This window comes from Heteronotia binoei, chromosome 21, assembly GCF_032191835.1.
Source record: "Heteronotia binoei isolate CCM8104 ecotype False Entrance Well chromosome 21, APGP_CSIRO_Hbin_v1, whole genome shotgun sequence".
Taxonomy (NCBI): domain Eukaryota; kingdom Metazoa; phylum Chordata; class Lepidosauria; order Squamata; family Gekkonidae; genus Heteronotia; species Heteronotia binoei.
In genome coordinates this window covers 82,066,198-82,089,098 of record NC_083243.1, presented here as the reverse complement: position 1 = coordinate 82,089,098, position 22,901 = coordinate 82,066,198, and the positions used below count along the sequence as shown (strand labels likewise).

Here is a 22,901-nt window from a genome sequence, read left to right as displayed (position 1 = left end):
GAGGGGAGAGGCAATCATCCCACTGGAACTTTCCTTGGTAGCCTTAATGGCTAATTTGGCCTTGGTATAGAACTCACATATCTTATGTTCATAAGCATCCAGCCCTGCACTAGCAAATACTAGGAGTTGTTGTTTTGTTGTTGTTGTTGTATTGTTGTTGTTTCTTCTTCTTCTTCATCTTCTTCTTATTATTATTGTTATCACTACTACTACTACTACTACTATTTATTGGTCTCTTACAAATGTTTCCCCCAGCGCCTGGAGAGGGCGGACTTTTAGGAGGATGTTACTCCCAACTGATGCTCTAGAACTCTCCCCTAATCATTATGAAAAATACAATAGGAACTAGGGAAGATTCCTGGAGTGTATCCATCAATACCATTCCCCCTGCTCACTTTTCTACCTCTCCTCAAATGATCAAGGGTGGCAAATTGCCTGCTACTAGTGGACAAATGGCAAGTCTACATATTCATGTTCAGCCAGTCAGCAGTGCACAAATGTTTGTCTGTGTTGCCTACACCTAATTTAAACATGAAAGTATGGAAGTATGATATTAGTACATCAAAAAATAGTAATAAGTTTTTTCCTTAATTAATGACAAGCATCATCAATAATTTTTTAAAATCTATTTTTTAAAATGAAGATGTATTTAAACTGTTGTGGCAGGCCACTGTTAATTTATTATGGATGGCATCCTAAGGAATACTGTTTGGATCCAGAGAACTTAGAAGGACACTGCCCAAGGAACAGATCAGTGCTACTTTCCTCATCATGTTGCAGTCCACCTGTCCCCTGTAAAGTTGCTCCTCAGGGTCAGTGGACCATTAGAAATGTCATGAGAGATGGTGCAGTGACAAGAGGGAATCAGTAGGAATCATTTCATCCATTCTTGCACAAATTGGGAGGGATTTCTCCCAAACGTTTTTCACTGGAGGCCTAATGCTGTAATTGAAGATACAAGTCACTTGTGTGATAAGATCCTGGCAGAAACATGTACAGTTTAAAATAGCTTTGAACAATTATTATATCTTGCTGTATAGCCACTAAACAACTCTATTGTTTAAAACAGTAAGCCAGTCTGACTGTTATGTGACTTTATGGCTGCCAACTGCTTCAGTGAAGAAGGAAAAGACCCATACTGTGAAGGATAACAAAGACCCAGTGTGGAATGAAAGTTTTCACTACAGAATTCAAAATCAAGTAAAGGTAAGGAATAGAACTACAGTACACTCAGCAGGTATCTAAGCCAATGTTGTGAGCTGGGCATAAGGACAAATAACAGGGAGCCATTTTTTGGTCAGATTAGACTCTTAATCATTGCTTCTCAGCATCACAAAAAATCAAAACAATAAACTTTCCACTTTCTGGAAGAAAATAGAAATAACAGAAAAATATGTTAAACATATAAAAGAGGAAGTACCATTCAGGGACTGGTCCCTGTGAGCCATGTAGGATCGCCAATTCACCAACATTCAGGCCTTGAGATCTCTCTCCTGGAATAACAACTGATCTCCTGTCTACAGAGATCAGCTGCTTTGGAGAAAATGGCTGCTTTGGAGGGTGAACTGTATGGCATTACATCCCTATTAAGGTCCTTCCTTTCCCCAAACCCTCCCTTCCCAGGTTCTGCCCCCAAATCTTGAGGAATTTCCCAATCCAGAGTTAGCAGCCCTAGAGGAGAGTTTGATGAATGCTTTGCTGATCACAAATTATAGAGAATATCTTTAAGGGTACTGCTGAAGAAATGTCAAGTTCTCGTAGTACTTGGGTCAGTTGAGTAGCTGTGGAACAAAGAAATTCAGGCTAGTGAGCAACAGCTATCCAGAGTCCCATACCTCTGATTTCTCTTCCTCTATTTAGCAGTCTGGCATATACATTACAGTGGAACAGTGTGTTCCTCCTCTGATATTTGTGTGCATTGCTTAAGTCTCATGGCATGGGGCCCCTGATCCTTAGTTATGTTTGCTAGTTAGAATAGTAGCTTTCATTAACTCCCTTGATCTGAAAGCAGCTGCTCCCATCCCTGTATCTCTTTGCTGATAAATAGACGTTGGCCGTTTTCCCACTGACCTTACCCTGGAGTGACATCCCTCTTCACCGCGCAGCATCTGCGCAGATTTCCCACCAACTGCTGTGCAGAACCAGGAAGTGCTGCGGCTTTTGCGTCGCAGATGTAAACCGCTAAAAACCAGTTTACATCTGCAACACAAAAGCCGCGGCTCTTCCTGGTTATGCGCAGTAATTGGTGGGAAATCCGCACAGACACTGCGCGGTGAAGAGGGACGTCACTCCGGGGTAAGGTCAGTGGGAAAGCGGCCGTTGTTTTGAGCACACCTGTCTCTGCTGTGTGAACCTAAGAGCAGGAACCTGCTTTTGCAGATACTTTGTTCCTGATTTGCAAGCAAAAGGGAACATCACATGTCGTCAAAATAAGTCCTATTACTTCTTTGGGTCTCCAGTACTTCATTAGATTTCAGATTGTACCCTGTATTTAATAATGACACATTTTAAGCCTCCATCATAGCTGTCCTTTGTGAGGAATTTAAAGGAGAGCTGGCAATGATGGAACAAAAATGAAAAGTGAACCAAATAGTCATAAAATTGCAGTCTTTGCTCCAGTTAATATGTGGGAGAAAAACCTTAAGAGTTATAATAACATGTAAAGGGTTTTTGCAGATTTTGACAATGAAAGGTCATGGTTTTAACTGCCTTCAAGTAGTCTCACAAGTAGTCTCACAAGTAGTATTCAGTGGCTGATTGTGAAGCCCAGTGTTAGGTTATGTGCACACAACCAATGAGAAGCTACCTCTTCTGATACCTGGCTTTTCATCTACAAACTCTCTATTCAGTTCACACTGAAAACATTATTTGGTTTGGTACTGTTTTAATAATTGTAAATATGCAAACCATGGTTGTTGAGATTCATTTCTATGCAGGCTGTGCCTGGAGAAGGCAGCCATCTAACCATTAAGTTGTTGCTTAAAAACACAGCACCTTGTACAACAGGGAGGCTCCCTGATCTCACCATATCTCAGAAGCTAAGCAGAGGCAATGGCAAAACACCTCTTCCCTTGAAAACCCTATGGAGTCACAAAAAATTGGCTGTGACTTGATGGCACTTTCCAACACCATCCATAGAGAGGTAGTCTCCGACTAAGCAGTTGAGGGTGGTGACACAAACTCTGCAGATGCCCCCAAATCTAAGGAAGCAGAGGAAAAGCCCTGCTGGATCAGACCAGTGGTCCACCATGTCCAGCATCATGTTTCACACAGTGCCTTTCAACTGCCCTGGAGGATTGGTAAACAAGACAAAGGTCTTCTTTACCTCCTAGCAGGACTATTCTTAGATTTATTGTCATGTAGTTCCCTTCATGTATCTGCCTAATCCCCTTTTAAGGTCATCTGTGCAAGCATCCATCATACTTCCATTGTGATGAGTTATAATGCTCCCTGCACCACTCCCCTCCCTGCATGCTATGTTTTAAGAGGTTACCTTATGGAGTCTATTCCTTAATACATCTAAAAACTCCAAATGTTATGGCTTTCATGTCAGTAGGAGGGAGAAAGCTTGACATTGTAGTTTTTCTCTGTGTCCATAAAGATGCCTAAAATCTCCTCTGCTGGCAAATATACTGTAGCAGAAGTACACTTCTGTTTCTTCTGGTAAGTCCCCCTCATCCTCCACTAGTTGCCAACCAATGACCTGGCAACCCTACATTCTGGGCTTTTTTGTAGGTAAAGCCCAGCAGGAACTCATTAGTATGTGAGGTCACACCTCTGACATCACCATCATTTGCATACTAGGCCACACCTCTAAAATCACCAAAGTGCTATAATATCTTTTTTGAGGTGTGGTAACCACCACACCTCAAAAAAGATATTCTAGCATTGGAAAAAGTCCAGGAAAAAAAAATCAAATTCCAACACAATACTCGATCACAAGAGCCAGCATGTTGTAGTGCTGAAAGAAAGAAAGAAAGAAAGAAAGAAAGAAAGAAAGAAAGAGAGAAAGAAAGAAAGAGAGAAAGAAAAAAAAAGCAAATAGTGGAAAAAGACTGACTGACTGACAGAAAGAAAGAGAGAGAGAAAGAGGGGGAGTGAGAAATAAAGCAAACAGGGAAAAAGAAATATTGACAGAAACTGACAGAAAGAAAGAGTGGGACAGTGGAAAATAAAGCAAATAGACAGAGAAAAAGAAAGAAAGAAAGAAAGAAAGAAAGAAAGAAAGAAAGAAAGAAAGAAAGAAAGAAAGAAAGAAAGAAAGAAAGAGAAAGCGAGAGAGAGGGTGGTGGGAAATAAGGCAAACAGGGGAAAAGAAATATTGACAGAAAGATTGACAGAAAGAAAAAGTGGGACAGTGGAAAATAAAGCAGAGAGAGAGAGAGAAAGAAAGAGAAAGAGAGAGGGGGGAGTGGGAAATAAGGCAAACAGGGAAAAATATTGACAGAAAGACTGACAGTAAGAAAGAGTGGGACAATGTAAAATAAGGCAAATAGAGAAAAAGAAAGACTGACAAAAATGAATGAAAGAAAGAGAGAGAAGGGGGAGTGAGAAATAAGGCAAACAGAAAAAGAAATATTGATAGAAAGACTGACAGAAAGAAAGGGTGGAACAGTGGAAAATAAAGCATATAGACAGAGAAAAAGAAAGACAGACAGAAAGAAAAACTGAATGAGAGAAAGAGAGAGAGTAAGAGAGAGAGGGAGAGGAAGAAAGAAACGGAAAGGGGATGGGATCAACTCACCTTAAAAACTGCTGACTCTGCGCCGCGCGGCTTGGCTCTCTGAGCTCCGCTGGCCTGCGTGACGACAGGAGACCTCCTGTTAAGGTGCAGCCTGGCCCTCTCAGCTCCTCTGGCCTGTGCAATGACAGCAGACCACCGCACAGGTGTGGCTTGGCCCTCTGAGCTCTGCCGGCCTGCACGATGATGGGAGACCCCCATGCAGGCGCAGCTTGGCCCTTTCAGCTCTTCTGGCCTGTGCAATGATGGGAGACCCCTGCACAGGCACGGCTTGGCTCTCTGAGCTCCGCCAGCCTGCGCAATGATGGGAGATCCTCAAGCAGGTGCAGCTTGGCCCTCTGAGTTCTGCTGGCCTGCACGATGATGGGAGGCCCCTGCGCAGGCATGGCTTGGCTCCCTGATGTCCCCCGGCAGGTGCAACACTGGGAGGTCCCTGTGCAAATGCAGTTGGGGTCCCTGAGCTTCACAGCCAGCGGGATGTCGGGAGGCCTCCACACAAGTGCAGCTCGGGGAGCTGCCTGGAGTGAGCTGGAACACTGATGTAAGCAGCCAGAATGCTGCTCATGTCAGCTGGAATGGTGTGTTCCGGCTCAAAAAAAAGCCCTGCCTACATTAAATTTGCTCTTTTGCTGCAGGAAGGACAAAAGAGTCTGATGGAACAGAATGTTGCAGAATGGAAAGGATGAATGCAAATCTGGGTTAATGTTCTAACATTCTTTTTTTTTTTACTTTGCACAGAACATTCTAGAGCTCCAAGTATGTGATGAAGATAGACATACTGAAGATGATCATCTCCTCACTGTTTTCTTTGATGTGTCTAAAATCCGTCTTGGTGAAACAGTCTGCCTGAATTTTCAGCTGAATCCAAAGGTTAGGATGGAAATTAGAGACAATGACAATGGATGGCTATTTATTTATTTTACTTTGTTTATGCCTTTTATTTATATTTATATCCAAATCACTTACATCATTATGCTCTCCTTCATTTTGTCGTCAGAACAGCCCTGTGAGGTGGGCTAGTCTGAGAGTAATTGGCCCATCATCACCCAGTAAACTTCTGTGGCAGAGTGGGGATTCAAAGTAAACCTGGTTCTGCCAGATACTAGTCTTAACGCTATAAGAAATGACACTGTCATGACTTCCCTCTTAATGTATGTAATGCTGCCACCAGGAATTGAATTCCAAACACTTTATTTAACATTCCCAACTGAATTGTGCCCAAGCTCTAGGGCTTCTTCATTGGACTATGTGGCCTTGAGGATGAGACTCTTATATTTTAAATCATAGGACTCCAGGTTAATATAAAACAAAATAAAATTTTATTTGAAGAATAAGCATATTGGTTTCAAGATGCTTATAGCTTAATACTGCTGTGAATAATAACTTCTGACTGAGGTGTCACTTGTTCACTTCACACACTCCTCACTCTCAAATCCTTCTTTCTCTTCCTAACTCAACTTTCTGACAGCTTCTGTCTCTCACACTCTACTGTAACACTCTACTAGGTTTTAGCTCTCTATCTAGCCCCTGATATGTCCTCTAAAGTATTCTACTTTTCTTCCCTAAAATCTTAGTGCCTTTCACAGTACTAGTATGGGATTCTAATCAGAAGACTGCTTTTCAGACTCTGTAGACTGCTGACTGACCACAACTGACTGTTAACTGCTGTCAGTCTGCTGAAAGTTAACTGTTGACTGATCTCTCCCTCTCCCTCTCCCTCCCCCACCACAGACTTATTAGCTCTGCTCACACTCTCTCAGTCACCAACCAATCACCTCACACACTACTCATTCCTCGTCTTTCACCCCCCTTTCTCTGCTGCAAATTACCAGCAGTTAAAGGAGCACACACTCATAAATTCAAATAATTGCAGACACATTTATTTTAATTTTCACATCTGTTTTCATTGTTTTACTTGGTAAACATATTAAGGAATAAGGAGCCCCATAGTGCAGAGTGGTGAAGCTGCAGTACTGCGGTCTGAACTCTCTGCTCATGACCTGAGTTCGATTCCGGCAGAAGCTGGATTTAGGTAGCCGGCTTCAGGTTGACTCACCGTTCTATCCTTCTGAGGTTGGCAAAATGAGTTCCCAGCTTGCTAGGGGAAAAGTGTAGATGTCTGGGGAAGGCAATGGCAAACCATCCCATTAAAAAGTCTGCTGTGAAAATGTGATGCAACGTCAGCCCAGAGTAAAAAATGACTGGAGCTTGCACAGGGGACCTTTCCTTTTCCCATATTAGCTTTATATTATAAGTAGCAATTTGTTGTTGTGAGCATTCTGAGTGATAAATTTCTATCTGTAAACTCCTTTGCATTTTTTGAGGATGTGAAGCCCATTCAGAGATCCTAGCCACAAATACATTAGTGCTCAGAATATTTGCCACAATATTGTCATTAATTTGACTTAAGTTAGACATGATCTGCAACTAATGGGAAGATTTCTGTCAATGGGACTTCAGTGTGACTACATTTTTTGTATTGGGGTTTAGGCATTTAAGGATGAATGTCTGTCTTTACCCTAGATATTTGAGAGAGGTAGCTATGTATGTTGCAGCAAAAACAGTTGTCTTATGGCTTCTTAATGACAAGCCTTTTCTGAGTATAAATATTGATGGACTTGAGCCCACTTCTAGGTCACCAACCTTTATGCTTGAATAAATCATTGTCGTTCTTTAAGGGGTCAGTAGACCCCTGATTTTTATTAGTTTATTATGGATAATACATACTGTGTTGTGTTTTCTAACAATTTTGGGCAAGGGCCATTGGTGGGAATGATGGCAGAAGTGCATACAGCCCTGGGAGAATCTCCACTGCTATTAGGAACTGGCTATATACTGAGGTCAGGCCAATCATGTGCTCTGGTGATTTCCCAAAGCAAACCCCATTGCAAACTCTGTAAGGCAATGGTTCCCAACCTTTTTGGCCCCAGGGCCAGCCTGCCGACCATGGCCCCAGGGCTGGCAGGGTGGGGGGACCCAATTCGGCCTCCCCCGCATGGTGTTTCCTCTTCCCTCCTTCACCCCCCATGCAGCCTCGCTGCCTCCTCCCATTTTCCTCTTGTTTCCTCCTCCCTCCTTTGCCCCCCTGCGCACAGCCTTGCCACCTTCTCCTCCCCCCCATTTTCTTCTTCGCAGCCTCTGTCTGTGCAGCCTCCCTGCCTCCGTTTTCCTCCTTCCTCCATGGCCGCCGTCTGGGCAGGCTCCCTTCCTCCGTTTTCCTCTTTTGCTGTCGCCGCTATCTGTGCAGCCTTGGCACTTCCCCCCTCCTGTTTTCCTCCTTCTGACTTTGCCACCTTCTCCTCCCCCCATTTTCACCATTTTAAGGCTGGGGAAGGGGCCTTCCCTTATCTGGTCTTAAAATGGTGAAAACAGGAGGAAGAGGAGGCGCTGCGGAGGAGGGTGTTGAGGCTGCGCAGCCCATCTCAAACAGGCCATGGTCTAGTACCAGTCCCCAGCCCGGGGGCTGGGGACCCCTGATGTAAGGGACAGCCAATATTTTAAAATATACATTTCTGAAACAGTAAATTCAGTGCTAATGTGACTGCTGACTGCTTAGGGTCTCCCCTCCTGCGGTGATTAGGGATGAGCATGAATCAACTCACAAACTCAAGTTTGTAACAAATTTTGGCCAGTTCATGGTTTTCAAAGTCAAATTTATGGTAGGTCAACTGGCAGCCATTTCCCCAGAAAGCACTTTTGTGGAGGCATCTTCTAGGGGAGGCTGTAACTCAGATCCCTTAAATCCAATCCCCATCAAACCTGAGGGACTGGTAGAGACGAGTCAGCCAGAGATCTTCTGTGAGTTTGATGTCTCTAGCACACTTGGGGGGGGGGGAGGGGATGTTCTACTGCCTCACAGAATCATAGAGTTGGAAGGGACTTCTAGGGTCATCTAGTCCAACCCCCTGCACAATGCAGGAAACTCACAAACACTTCCTCCTAAATTCACAAACATTTCACAAATTCACAAAAATTCATGAACAAAACCAATTTGTGAGATAGCTATAAGTTTGTGACAGTCCATGGTTAATGGATGAGGCATGCCACAAATCATGAACTGAACCACATTTTTCCAGTTTGTGCCCATCCCTAGCCTGTATTGGGGTGCTTCTTAAAATAAAATTGCATCATAAATTCACTACTGCTGGAAGGAATTTGTGAGTGAGTAACTACTGGTTTTTATTTGTTTGTATTTTATTTTCAGGGTAAGGAGGAACTAGAAGTTGAATTCACACTGGAAAGCAGGTAAAAGCTGGTTTTCATGTATACCACTAACAGTGGTGCCTAGCCAAAGCATATAACTGTAATGATGAATTTACTTTGAATACCTATTAACACCTAAAATTTGACCAGTATCTTAAATCAAAACACTGACAATATTTTCATATTTGGTTCATGGGACAAGAATAGTAGCTGAAGAATTTTGGGTTCATCTTAGTAGTAGAGAACAGACATTGTTGTCAGATTGGAAATGACAATACTTAATAAGAGACTTTGGCAAATAGTTATACTTACTATGTAATTTCAGAGTACACTTAGGCTGTGAGACCAAATCTCCAAACTGCTCTTGGAGTATATGAGTTCAGATTGCACGTAGAGGAAGGGTGGATATCATGATTGCTTGTTGCTCTGTATAAAAAACAACACGCACATAGAAAACTAGATGTCATGGGTAAAAGTTCTAGTATAGCACAATCTGTATGTGTTCCAGTATATAGCAGCTGACATCCCCTAGGTCAGCTCACCATCTGATTGCCGGAAGTGATCAAGGGAGCCACTTGTTCGAAGTATGCTTCATTGATCCTGCATTGAACAGGGGGTTGGACTAGATAGCCTCTAACACACCTTTCAACTCTGTGATTCTATGAACAGGAAACTTGTCACTGTGTCTCAGGCTTGCAGGCACTCAGGGAAAAGTTTGCAGGGAAGAAGGGAAGGCAGTGCTCAGTTGATCAGTCTCTCTTTTCAGCTTCTCCTTGAATGTCAAATCATTTGTTTATTTAAAACAGGGCTTTTTGTGTAGAAAAGGCCCAGCAGGAACTCATTTGCACATTAGGCCATATTGCTGATGCCAACCAGCTGGAACTGCATTCCTGTGCATTCCTGCTCAAAAAAGCTCCAATTTAAAACATTTCTGTGCTACCTTTCCTCCCAAGTAGGACCCCCAAGGTGGTGAACATCAAAACATTAAAAGAGCATTTAAAATAAAGTATATATATAAAATAACAGTTCGATAAAATATAGACACACTTAAAACACAACCAGGGAGGACAATCAGTAATAGTTACTGGAGGCATGCCAAACAACACGTAAAAGTCTTCACCTATTGGTGAAAGACAACAGTAGAGGTTGACAGAGAAATCTCCCTGCAGAGAGAGTTCCAAAGTTTTGGTACCATGACCAAGAAGGCCCTTTCTTGACTTGCAACATGTCTAGCCTCAGATGATGGGGTGGCACCTGAAGCAGGCCTTCAATAAAATGATAACAGCAGGTGCGAGAGGATGGTCCTTCAGGTGTGCTGGCCCCAAGCCATATAGGGCTTTAAAGGTCAATACCAGGACCTTGAATTAGACCCAGAAGCAAATTGGGAAGCCATATAGATGGAACAAGACTGGAGTGGTATAGTTCCTATGACCCACTTCAGTCAACGTCTGGCCTCAGTGTTCTGCACCAACTGTAGTTTCCAGACAGTTTTCAAGGGCAATGTTCTCCCCACATAGAGAATACTGAAGTAATCTAATCTAGATGTTACCAGGGCATGCACCACAGTGGCAAGGTCTTTCTCATCTTGGAGGAATGAAGCTGATCAAAGGCACCCCTGAATACTGCTGCCACCTGTTTATTCCACAGACAGCTTGGGTCCAGCAGCACTTCCAAGCATGAGACTGCTTTGTGAGTGGGAATGTGACCCCACCCAAAATAGGAAATATCCCAGTTTCCCCCACCAATACCACCTCTGTTTTGTTGGGATTTGGTTTCAGAGTGTTAGACTCCATCCGCCCCAAAACTGTCTCCAGGAACTGATTTACAGTTCCTACAGCCTCCCTGGGATCTGCTGAAAGTGTGAGATAGAGATAGATCACCCATGGATGTCACTGCCATTACAGAGGGATTTAAAAATGCTATGAGGACCCAATCAGGCTGCATACCCTGCAGATGTTTTAACACTTGAAAAGGCGGAGGTGGTGGTGCTTACAGCACCTCTATTTGTGGCATTTTTGAATTCTTTAAAACTGTGTTGTCATATATGAGTTGGACCCATCAATGCCATCACATCTAGTATGCCAGCAAGTCTCTGCCTTGCATGGACATAGGAGATGATTAGGGTGGGGAGAACAGAAGCAATTGGCTTGTGTTCTTGTGCCTCTAGCTGGTGGGGAGAGAATATTAGCAATCAGTTTCTTCTGCTTGGGATGAGGGGATGACAAACTGACTGCTTATGTTCCCCACTCTCAAAGCTCAGGAGGGAACAGAAGCAATTGGTATCTCATTTCCCTGCACCCACTCCAAATTGGCAGTGGGGGAGAGCCATCCACATTTTATTTTCCTGTTTGCAAGTAAGAAGGTAAGATGCTTCTTTTCCTCCATTCCAAGCTAGGAATTGGCTTCTGATTCTCTTCTGAAACTTTCCCATGTCCAGAACAGCAAGGGGACACAAGGAAATGATGATAGATCAGAATTGTACTGCCAGATGATCCCCCAATCATTGATAGTTGGCTTCTGACTAACAGAGCAGATAAAATCTGTTCAGCATTTTTTTAGTTGTTTGGGGCAAGGTAAACAAAACCTGGGTTGTCTTACAGTCTGGTTATGAGTGTCAAACAAAGTATGTTTAGCTTCTGATCAGGCCAGAAACAGGGTATGTTCAACTTCTGACCAGAAATCCACAGCATCCCTAGTATACACATGGATCTCCTGTACAACCAGCCTTCCCATTTTGCTTAAATGAAAAGAAGTAGCTTTGTCTATTACACACATGAAGCTGCCTTATCTGACTGCTGATCAATCACAGTATTGTTTACTCAAGCAGCTTTTCAAGGTCTCAGTCTGAGGTCTCTCATACTGCTTACTACCAGAGCCTATTAACTGACAGTATCAGGATTTAAACCTGGGACCTTCTGCATGCAAAGCAGATAGTTTATTATAGAACCACTGCTCCTCTCCTAGCTGGCACTACCACTAGGTGCAAAGCCTAGTAGACTGAGGAGCTCTCTATGTGCATTAGAGCTGTCATGTCTTCAAGAAATCACTGGGTTAGGGCAATAGTTTATATCTTGAGTCCTGACTTGGTCAGGTGTATAAATATTTTAAATAAATAAATAAATCTTAGGCAGTATGACAAACATGGGGGGATGCCTACATGGAGAATCTGTTATTAGTCTGCACTTCTAGCTACAACATTATAAATGGAAAAATAAGCAAAACACAAATTATCATCCAATTGTCAAATATTTAAATAATCTGATTTTCCCTTCCCTTATTTTTTTTTTAGCCCTGATGTTCCAGAAAAGATTGTTACTAATGGAGTCTTAGTGGTAATTTTCTATGCTATCATCTTTCCTTAATTGTTGGATAGTACTGTTTAATGTTTAACAGTAGTACAAAACCCAAGTTTAATTTTCACAGCAAAAGCTTTCATTTAGGGATTTGTCCAGTCTTTTGTTTGCAGTAGGGTTGCCAAGTCCAAGTCAAGAAATATCTGGGGACTTTGGGGTGGAGCCCCCTGAAGCTCCAGAGGGCCTCCAAACCGGAGATCCCCTGCCCCCACCTGGGGATTGGCACCTCTACTCATGAGTTACTGAACTTCCAAGTTTTTCACAGTAACACAGGGCAACCAAACGTTCAAGTTTACCTTCACACTATGCAAACGACCACTGCAAAGATTGTGCAACAAACTGAGAGTCTGGGCTCCTTTCACAGCCATGTTGTTCTGCCTCCTCCCCCCCCCCCCCGGCGCTCCTTCAGCCTTAAAGATGCAGACATACCATCCAAAGAGGAAGCCTTTCTAAGTGGAGTCTGAAGCCTCCGGAGCTGGAAAGGCACATGATGGTTGTGGGGGCAGGGCTTTCCCCTGCCGGCCAGCTGACTGGGGGCGGAAAGGAGCCTGGGAAAGTGGGAGAACCCCCGCTGGGACCTGGGGATCGGCATGTCGATGCGCTTAGAGTCCAAGAGGGTGATTCTTAGCGACGCAAGAATGAAGGTTGTACACAGTAGCTGTAAAACCACTATATACATTTATTTACACACCAGTCACTCTTCTCACTGACAATATGCTCCACTGCACTCCAACTTCATTAACCCACACACACCATAGTGACTTTGTACATTTATACATTGGACAGCCAATCAGCAACTTGCTGTGTCATGCTGACTGTGCTGGCTGATGCAATACCTCTGGCACCCAGCCACCTGCTGTCATCTAGATCATCTAGCCTCCAGATCTAGTTTCACTTCTATAGCACATGCTATAAGCTGTCACTTCTCATATATACAAGCGACACCCCTCCTCAGATTATAGGCTTGTGCTGTAATCCATACATCACAATATTCCATATTCATGTTGTTCATATTACCATTAATACATTCAATTACATTTTTCATATATACATTGGTTACAGTTCAGCATTTCATTCTTTGATTCCCTGAACACACATTTCGCTCCGCTTGCTAATTACCCTGCAAGCACATTCTTATCAGTTGGCTCATTTCCCAGACTGACCATATCTTATCAGTTGGCTCACTTCGCAGACTGAGCACTCCCCTTATCTTTGCTGGCTCAGTCTGTGATACCGTATAGTTTAGTACAGACGTACATTCTTTTTCAATACACATTTTTACAGCTTTCAGTTTTTTTACATTTAGTTTAACAGTTACAGTTTGGAATTGTTCACATTTCAGTTTTACAATCACTGTTTAGTTGCAGCTTAATATACATTTTGAAGCAGCAAGTTTGTTTAATGTTATAGCATTTCTTTTACAATCCAGCATTTATTCATTTGCCCATTGAACCCTTTTAATTAGTTACTGCTTAAAGCCTCTCTTTCCAGGCTTTTGCTTATGTGTCTCCCTATTCTATAGGAGACTTACCATACAACAGTTCCAGCACACTAGGATACGTTTTAGGCTTATCATCATACACATATGTATAACCTCCTTCCTCCTTTGTGAAAGAAGTATCCACATTTACATCCAGTGCACTCTCACAGCACCTGGGCTGTCCATCAGGCAAACAATCTCCATTGCCCAGATAATTTATTTCTGTATCATAGCCAAATCTTTTCGGCTTTATTTTCTCTTGCAGAGACCCTGATTTTAACCGGCTCCCCTTTTACAGCCTCAGAAGTCTCCTGTTGCTTAATACTTTCTAAACTGCCTGCACTGTCTTCCTCCTGCTTCAGTGAGAGAGTCTGCTTGCTTTCTGGCTTTTGCCCCTCCTCACTTGTTAGAGACAGTTGCAGCTTAGTTTCTTTGGGCATTTCGTTGGCATGTATTTTGGACCAATTCTCATCCTCGCAAAATGAGGCAGACCTACTCAGTTTTATTATATTGTTACTGTCCACAAATCTATAGGACTTCATGCCGTTCTGATACCCTACGAACACTAGTTTTCTGCTTTCGGCACGTCCCTTCCTCCTCTTATCTACAGGAATGTTTACCCATGCCTTAGACCCGAAAATTCTAAGGTGAACCAGGGTTGGCTTTCTCCCATACAGAACCCTGTAGGGTATGTCATTTAGAGCCTCAGTCCACAAACGGATAGAGATGTAACAGGACATTTTCAAGGCTTCACCCCAATATGCCAGCTTTAAACCACTGTCATCCAGTAAAGCGTGGCAGATATTCTGGAGTACCCCTGCTCTCCGTTCAACCACCCCGTTCTCCCACGGAGAGGAGACGTTGGCAACTCTGTGTTTTATGCCCTCTTGCCTCAGATATCTGGCAAAGTCTTTGCTTTGGAATTCGCCTCCCTGATCTGTTTGAAGTGGGGCTATTCTGGCATTTAATTGTTTTTGTACCCTTTTAGCCCAGTACTTGAAAGTTGCGAACACATCGCACTTATGTTTAATAGTGTACACCCACGCAAACCTGCTGTGGTCATCGACCAGAACCAAAGCAAATCTATTTTTAGAAACACTAGGTGCATACAGCCCCACCAGGTCTACATGTATTAATTGGAGCGGTCTCTCAGACACACGTTCACTCCTTTTAGAAGCCGGAAATGACTTTGACTTGGCTTCCTTGCAGACGTTACAATCTAGGAATGCATTACACTTATCAACTTTCACCCCCTGCAATATCTCCAGGGTTTTATTTATGGTGTTATAGCTGGCGTGGCCCAGCCTTCTATGCAAGCGGTGAATGCATCTGCTGTGTGGCTGTTTATTCCACACGGTTTGTGCCTTCCCCACAGTCTGCACAAGCTCATACACATTTGCTTTTAGTATTCCTTTAGCCAGCCGTTTACCCTGCTTTAAGATTTCACAGCCCTTATTGTCAAATATTACTGTGAACCCAGCTGTTGCCAGGACGGAGACACTCAGCAAATTGGTCTCTAGCTCTGGCACACACAGCACATTATCAAAAGTATGATTAAGTCCAGGAAAATAGACCGTGCCTTGGCAAAGCATGTCTGCCTGTCGCCCGTCAGCCAAGCTTACTGTTTTCTGCTCAGCTGGTCTGCAGTCCTGCAGCTGTTCTTCCTGGCAGCAAAAAATCTGCGTAGCCCCAGAGTCAACAACCCACGGCACACTCTGCAGTCCCGGACCAGTTCTTACCAGAGTTGCCTGTGGTGTCCTTGAAGACTGCTGCCGGCTCTTCCTCTGTTGCTGCTGCGGGCAAGACCTTCGCAAATGTCCGAGCTGGTTACATAAATAACAATGTTTCCTCCGCACTTGCAAGGCTTTTTCCTCCTCTTTGGCTTGCCAGCTGGAACCAGCCCCTACAGACCTCTGCTTATCTTCTTGTTTGCGGTCAGTCTGCTCTTTTCTGCACTCCAGCTGCCTCTGTTCTTCTGCCAGGAATTTGCCGGTCACGTAGGGCAAAGTCAGCTTGTCGGCATCTTGCCCTTCAAATGCTATCACCAGCATATCATATCTCTCGTCCAGAGAGCTCAATATTATGTAAACTTTATCTTCCTCAGCCACTGCTTTACCCCTCGCTTCTAGCTCTTGGAAACAAATAGACATACCATCGAGGTGGTCCCTCATCGACTCTCCAGCCAGCATACGTTTCCTGTAGAGCCTCCGAGACAGGGATATCAGTGAACCTGCTGACTTCTGTACATACACAGCCTTGAGAGCTTCCCAAGCCTCCTTTGCTGTCTGGTGCCCACGGACATGCACCAGCTGGTCGTCTGAGACGCTTGGTATGATAGTGGCTAGAGCCTTTTGGTCCTGAACGGCCTCTGCCAGTGTAGGATTAGCGGGAGGAGCTGACACACAGTCCCAAAGCCCCTCTCTCTTCAGGAAATGCTCTAACCTTAACGACCAGACGTAGTTGGTAGTGGTGAGCTTCTCCACCAGCACAGTAGCTGCTGCTGTAGCCATCCTGCTCAGACTCCTCTCAGCCACTGCTGGTCTCACCTCCTAGGCAGCCTCTGGAGCAACTCAGCATCCTTTCTTTACCACCTCTCTCAGGTCTTCTAGGCGCAGCGGAAGCGTGCTGGGTCCATAACCCTGTCGATGTGCTTAGAGTCCAAGAGGGTGATTCTTAGCGATGCAAGAATGAAGGTTGTACACAGTAGCTGTAAAACTACTATATACATTTATTTACACACCAATCACTCTTCTCACTGACAATTTATTTATTTATTTATTTATTTATTTATTTATTCCGTAACTTATATCCCGCCCTTCCCACAAGTGGCTCAGGGCGGCTTACAACAAACAATAAAACAATAAAATCGGAACAAATTAATACATTTAAATTCAAACATTTAAAACCTAAAAACCTTAAAATATGCTCCGCTGCACTCCAACTGCATTAACCCACACACACCATAGTGACTTTGTACATTTATACATTGGACAGCCAATCAGCAACTTGCTGTGTCATGCTGACTGTGCTGGCTGATGCAATACCTCTGGCACCCAGCCACCTGCTGTCATCTAGATCATCTAGCCTCCAGATCTAGTTTCAGTTCTACAGCACATGCTATAAGCTGTCACTTCTCATATATACAAGAGACACGGCAAGCCTAGTTTGCAGCCATTACTCTCATATTTCTGCTACTTTAGAATGGGGAGGAAGGATCCATGTTGCCATGACAACCAGGCCAACACTAGGTATGGGTTGATATTGCCATTTTAGTTGTATTTTTTTCTCCATCTAAGGCTGTCAATATGAACAAGGGAGAAATGAAATCAAAATGGGGTATTCAGATAAAACCAGGAAGTTTTTGAAATCAATCTTGTGCAAACACTTCCTCAAATTGGGATATGTGTCCAAATAGTATCTCATTGAAAACAATACACTGCAGGGAATGTCATCTACATTTGTAAACACATTCAGATGCAGAAACACATCCAGATGTAGGTATAACAAGAAGATAGAAGAAGATATTGGATTTATATCCCGCCCTCCACTCCGAAGAGTCTCAGAGCGGCTCACAATCTCCTTTACCTTCCTCCCCCACAACAGACACCATGTGAGGTGGATGGGGCTAGAGAGAACTCTCACAGCAGCTGCCCTTTCAAGGACAACCTCTGCCAGAGCTATGGCTGACCCAAGGCCATGCTAGCAGGAGCAAGTGGAGGAGTGGGGAATCAAACCCGGTTCTCCCAGATAAGAGTCCGCACACTTAACCACTACACCAAACTGGCTCTCCAGTCATTCCTCTGCTCTCCATTATTTTTAATGGGATGCTCCTTTCTTTGTGCATAGCAAGGAAGCATAGGTTTCCTTTCCCCTCTTCCTCTTGATGCCCACCTCTTGCCAACAATTATGAACCACATCAGCCAGCAATATGAAAACTTGCTTGGCAAAAACATCTGTAAAACAGGCCCCACCACTATGGCTTAGCACTAATTAGTAGAGCTTAGACTGTAAAGTCAGTGTGCTTGGAATCTGCATACCTAAACGGCATTCTTGTGACTGACTAGTTGGAACTAGACTTCATATTTGTTGGCACTTACTTCGCCCACACAATTCCCTGAAATGACTCACGCTGTGGGTAGAGATGCTGGATTTCAGTTTCCTCAAACCATCAGATCTTCCACAGTGTGACTGAGTGCCACCAAGTGTCAAGAATAAAAAATGTAATACACTTCTTTACTAGGGATTGCTGGGCTCTGAAGACAATAAGCTCATATCAAGCCTTGGTTTAAAGTCTCTGCATCACTTTCACTTTCTACATTTTCATAGCAGAGCCAGGCTGGGGCAGAACTAGTGGTCTTACATTTTCCTTTGTTTTTCGCTGTTACAGTCTCGTGAAGTTGCCTGTTTGGAAGTTCAAGTGAACAAGGGGAGAATGAAGAAGGATTCCACACGTAAGTCACTTCAACTAATTTTTATATTATGCCAAAAACTAGCCACCACCTGCTTTTCTATAAGTGGTTCCTTCACCCTTTATTGAGTAAGCTCCTATGATACCATGAAACTGCTCATGCCCATTCTGACTGTTTATGGTAAACATATAAGCAATTCAGAATTGAGCATAAGTTGTAAAAGACTGTGTTAGGTATATGCAAAAATAAAAGCAACTTTAAGGGTGAAGCAGTTTATTACACAAAACACTGGAATTTTTAGAATGATTCTTACAGAAATCTTAGTTGCATATTATTAAAAGAGGAATATTTAGTTGTCCCTTGTAGTACAGTGACTCTTTGTATTAAACACAGATTGAAGAAATGATAATAATGATGTTTATATCATGAGAAACTGAACACTGACTTTAATGATACCAGTATAGTTGCTGTAAGACTGTTGTTTCTGAATATGTTGGAACATAAAATCTTTTTACTGCATTGGAAGCCTTGTTAGACTCCACTGGACGCACACAGGGCCATGTCAGTGAAAATAACAGGTGCACATCCCCCATCGTGTATCTTTGGCACTGATGCAGCCCCTGCTTAATAATAATAATAATAATAATAATAATAATAAACTTTTATTTATACCCCACCCTCCCCACCTAGGCAGGCTCAGGGCGGCTAACAAGACATGGTAAAACCATGATACAATAAAACAGTATATAATATACTGTAGAACACGGCACTTGATCCCGAAAGATTCTACAAACCCTAATGATGTTACCAGCCGTGAAAACCTGAAATCTTTGATAGTATATAATATAATTAATAATTTAACAATAAAACCAATAAAACAGTATGACATTATGGTACAATCAGATTATGTATAAGATGGCTCGGTGTTATTGATATTATCAGGAATTCTGTCTTAAAAAGCTAGCTGTAAGAGGGCAATTTTGCAGGCCCTACGGAACTGGTTAAGATCCCATAGGGCCCGCCCCTCTTCTGGCAGTTGATTCCACCATTGGGGGGCCTTTGTAGAGAACGCCTGTTCTCTGGTAGTTTTTAATTTGGTTTCTTTTGGCCCAGGGATTTTGAGAAGATTTTTTGAGCTTGATCGCAGTGCTCTCTGGGAAACATATGGAGAGAGGCGGTCCCTAAGGTAGGCAGGTCCTCGACCATATAGGGCTTTAAAGGTAATGACCAGCACCTTGTAATGTACCCGGTAAACAATTGGCAGCCAGTGCAACTCCCGCAGCCCAGACTGCACATGTTCCCACCGAGGCAGTCCCAATAGCAGCCTGGCTGCTGCATTTTGCACTAGCTGCAGTTTCCAGGTTCGATACAGCGGCAGCCCCATGTAGAGGGCATTACAGTAGTCTAACCTCGAAGTGACCGTTGCGTGGATCACTGTTGCCAGGTTGCTGCACTCCGGGAAGGGGGCCAACTGCCTCGCCCGTCTAAGGTGAAAAAAGGCGGACTTGGCAGTAGCTGCTATCTGGGCCTCCATTGTCAAGGAAGGCTCCAGTAGAACTCCCAAGCTCTTAACTCTGCGCACTGCTACCAGAACTCTGTACACACATTCTACTTTAAAAAAAAAACACTTATGCTCTTTAGTACATATTGAAGATGACAGGAAGCACTGTATCATGTAATTACAAGGAGCTGCTGGAATTCATTTGATCTAAGCTACTGTCTGGCCTACATTTCCAGTATTTATGAAATATTCAAGAATATTTTTCAACTTTCTTTTAGAACGAAGATTCAATCTTTCAGTTGGTGGATCCCATGAAGGACCCCAGGAGCTCTCATTGAGGAACTGGCTTTGTCCCGCATCTCCTATTCAGTTTCATTATGTCAAATATTTCCAGTCAGAACTGGACATTGAACTTCCAAGGTGGCTCTGTTCGGTATGTTATTCCTGGTCTTCATTATGAGACTGCCATGCTATATCTGAGGGGAACTGATGGAAACCAAGGCAAAAGTGGATTGGGGAAGGGGGGAGAGGACTTGATGTCACCTGGGGGTCCCTTTTCATGTATCTGAGGTACAGCCTGTGATTGTATGATAGGTTTCTCTAACCCTTTCTCTTTGACTTCCCATCAGTTTGCTTCCTGGGGGCAGGTCAATCTCATAATCCCCCAGTGCCCTGTTGAGTAGGGCAGGCTCTAAAAGAAGTTTGCAGGGATCCTCCAATAATCTCCATATCTGAATTACCACATCTCAGTCTCCGCTTCCCCTGTTTTATGCCAGCCTTGCTCCTTCATTTTCATTGAGCCAAGCCCCATCACTTTGGCTGTTCTGGCTTGTCCGTTTATACCCAGCAGCTCTGATTCTTGTCCCAAATCAGTAGTGGGGCTATCTGGCTCAGCTTGGAACCATGCCACATTCCCCTTATGGTGGGAGGCTGCTCTGCTGTGTATCTGCCTCTTCCACCTCTTGCTTGATCCCTGGTTGTTTCGCTAAGATGAAGCTAAGAACAAGGCTGCCTGTCTCAGGCCAGAATGGCACTGTGCTGCCCAACATGGTAAGAGGCTATTATCCATGGCCACCTCTGCCTACTTGGATCCCTGTCTGCTCCTTTGTCCCAGTCAATCAAGGTGAAGCTGGTGCGGATAACTGAGGTTCTGTGGGGTGGGGGCAGTGGGCTGTGTAAAGTATGGGATCAGAGTTACCATCCACAGACACTGTCATTGCTATTTTGGGGGGTAATTGTACTAAGGTGGTAGGAAACAGCAGCTCCATGACCTCTGCCTGCCTGATGGACAGAGAAGAGAGGGAAGAAGAGAAGGACATTTTGATGCAGTGCGTAAAAGTTACAGGCTGATGAGGGGAGGCACCCATCCTACTACTGCCACTCAAAGAGAGAAGACAGATAAGAATAATGGTTGCTGCACTGTGGATGCAGTAAGACAGACTGGTGGTGGGCCCTGCCTGGGCTCTGGGTCCTCAGCAACTGCCCACGTATACCAGCATTTGGTGCTGGCCTTAGGAACCAATATAGATTGCTTTATGAAGTTTTTCTTGTGGTAACAATGCCATTTTTATGCAGGCTTCTGGGGATCCAGATGAGATAACAAGTGTTCCCCTGAACTCACTTCCTCTGCATGAGAATGTGACAGCAACAGAGGTGAGAATTAATTCATGACTTTTGGGATCAAATAATGCACCAATTCCATTTATAGAGTAATCCAAGGTACAGTTATACCACCATTTATAATGGGAAAAGCAAACACGTTTCTCTTCTTTGTCTTTCACCTTTGGCAAAATGTATTTATCTAAAATATCTATGATAAGGAGGTAGAAGTTTTACCTGATAATATTAGTTGGGAAAGAGCCAGGAAATGTTAGAGATAGTAAAATGCTTTCTAAAATTGAAATGAATGAAACCTTTAATCTCCCAGTAGTTCTGAAGAAATGCATGTGCTTTTTTTTCCAGAACAAAACATTTGAGTTGGAAGTGACATCAAAAGACTGGTAAGAGAATCTTTTCTAGAGCTTAACAAAAAATCCACACACACTTCCCTGCTCTTCTTTCTCTAGTCACTATCTTATCCCAATTTTGTATGGAGTTTTCATGGAAATATCCTAGATTGTCGTGGTGGACAATGCTCACAACAGAATTGGTCCACATATTACATATTTAAGGGATACAGGTAAGATATTTTAAGCCCACACTTAAAAAATGTAAAAGTGGGAATATTACAAAAAAGTCAGTCATAAAGGAATCATGGTAGGCTGTAGCTCCCTAAGTGTACATTTGATGGTAAACCTGGGCTTTAATATATGGGATGATCCATCATGATCTTCCTTTTTTTAGATATGGGCATTTGTCATTTCAACATTTTTCTTTTCTCATCTGGGAACAGCTGAGCTGTAACCATTTTCTGGAAACATTTAACAAAACAGAAGAGATTAACCAGAGAGGTTCAGAGCAAAAGAGGAAGAAACATTCTCAAATAGGATGTTTGAAGACTAGTTTTAGAGGATTTTTTTCCAGATTGATTTAACCTGAAATATGTATCCCATGCTACTCTTGCTTTATGCAGTTATGGTGGTTAAGGAGTTTTTGTATCTTAAGGGAGATCTTTTTTTTTGCAATATTCATTTGAAATACAAAGTAGCAATTCCAATCTGCACTCATTTTTGTGAATACTTAATCTGTAATAGGAGACCAATAGAGTGAGGAAACTTCCATTAAAAGCATTGGAAATTAGCATGTCCACTCTTTAATCAGATATTAATGTACCATGCCTATGTGGATCAAGTCACAGTCCACAATGAGTTAAATATATATTAGGTTTAAATACTCTTAATTCTCTAGATTGTACCCATCTATATAAGGCTCAATTCAGATATTAGGAACACATCTCAGTTTACTTAAAACAGGTACAAACCTGATTAATTGCTAAGCTTGCATGCTCCCTCCTGCTTCCTTTCAAGTGGTACACCAGATCTGAAGTAAGCCTTCAGTAAAATTTCAGATGGTCATTACATTTGAATAACAAAGTTTGCTTCTGTATAAAGTACTGAGGTTTTTAACCTGTTGCAGGAAAAGAAATAAGCATTGGTTAATGAAGGTGCCTGCATATGGACATTACAACTAATTAGGAGTCAGTTGTGCACTTTCATATTTAATCTTGACATACGCAAAAAGAAGTGAGGAAATAGAATATTAGTCTGGAAATAAG

At 43.1% G+C, this 22,901-nt stretch overlaps 1 protein-coding gene across 1 annotated transcript in view; it reads left to right on the top strand.

Annotated features, from left to right (window-relative positions):
* Positions 1-22,901, top strand: part of LOC132589890 (cytosolic phospholipase A2 epsilon-like) — an 84,289-nt gene that overhangs the window by 33,739 nt on the left and 27,649 nt on the right. The window contains exons 3-10 of the mRNA XM_060262675.1: positions 1,070-1,206; positions 5,480-5,611; positions 8,946-8,986; positions 12,234-12,276; positions 18,165-18,228; positions 19,966-20,120; positions 21,263-21,340; positions 21,650-21,687. Of these exons, the coding sequence (XP_060118658.1) occupies positions 1,070-1,206; positions 5,480-5,611; positions 8,946-8,986; positions 12,234-12,276; positions 18,165-18,228; positions 19,966-20,120; positions 21,263-21,340; positions 21,650-21,687 (688 nt within the window). The remainder of the gene's footprint in view (positions 1-1,069; positions 1,207-5,479; positions 5,612-8,945; positions 8,987-12,233; positions 12,277-18,164; positions 18,229-19,965; positions 20,121-21,262; positions 21,341-21,649; positions 21,688-22,901) is intronic.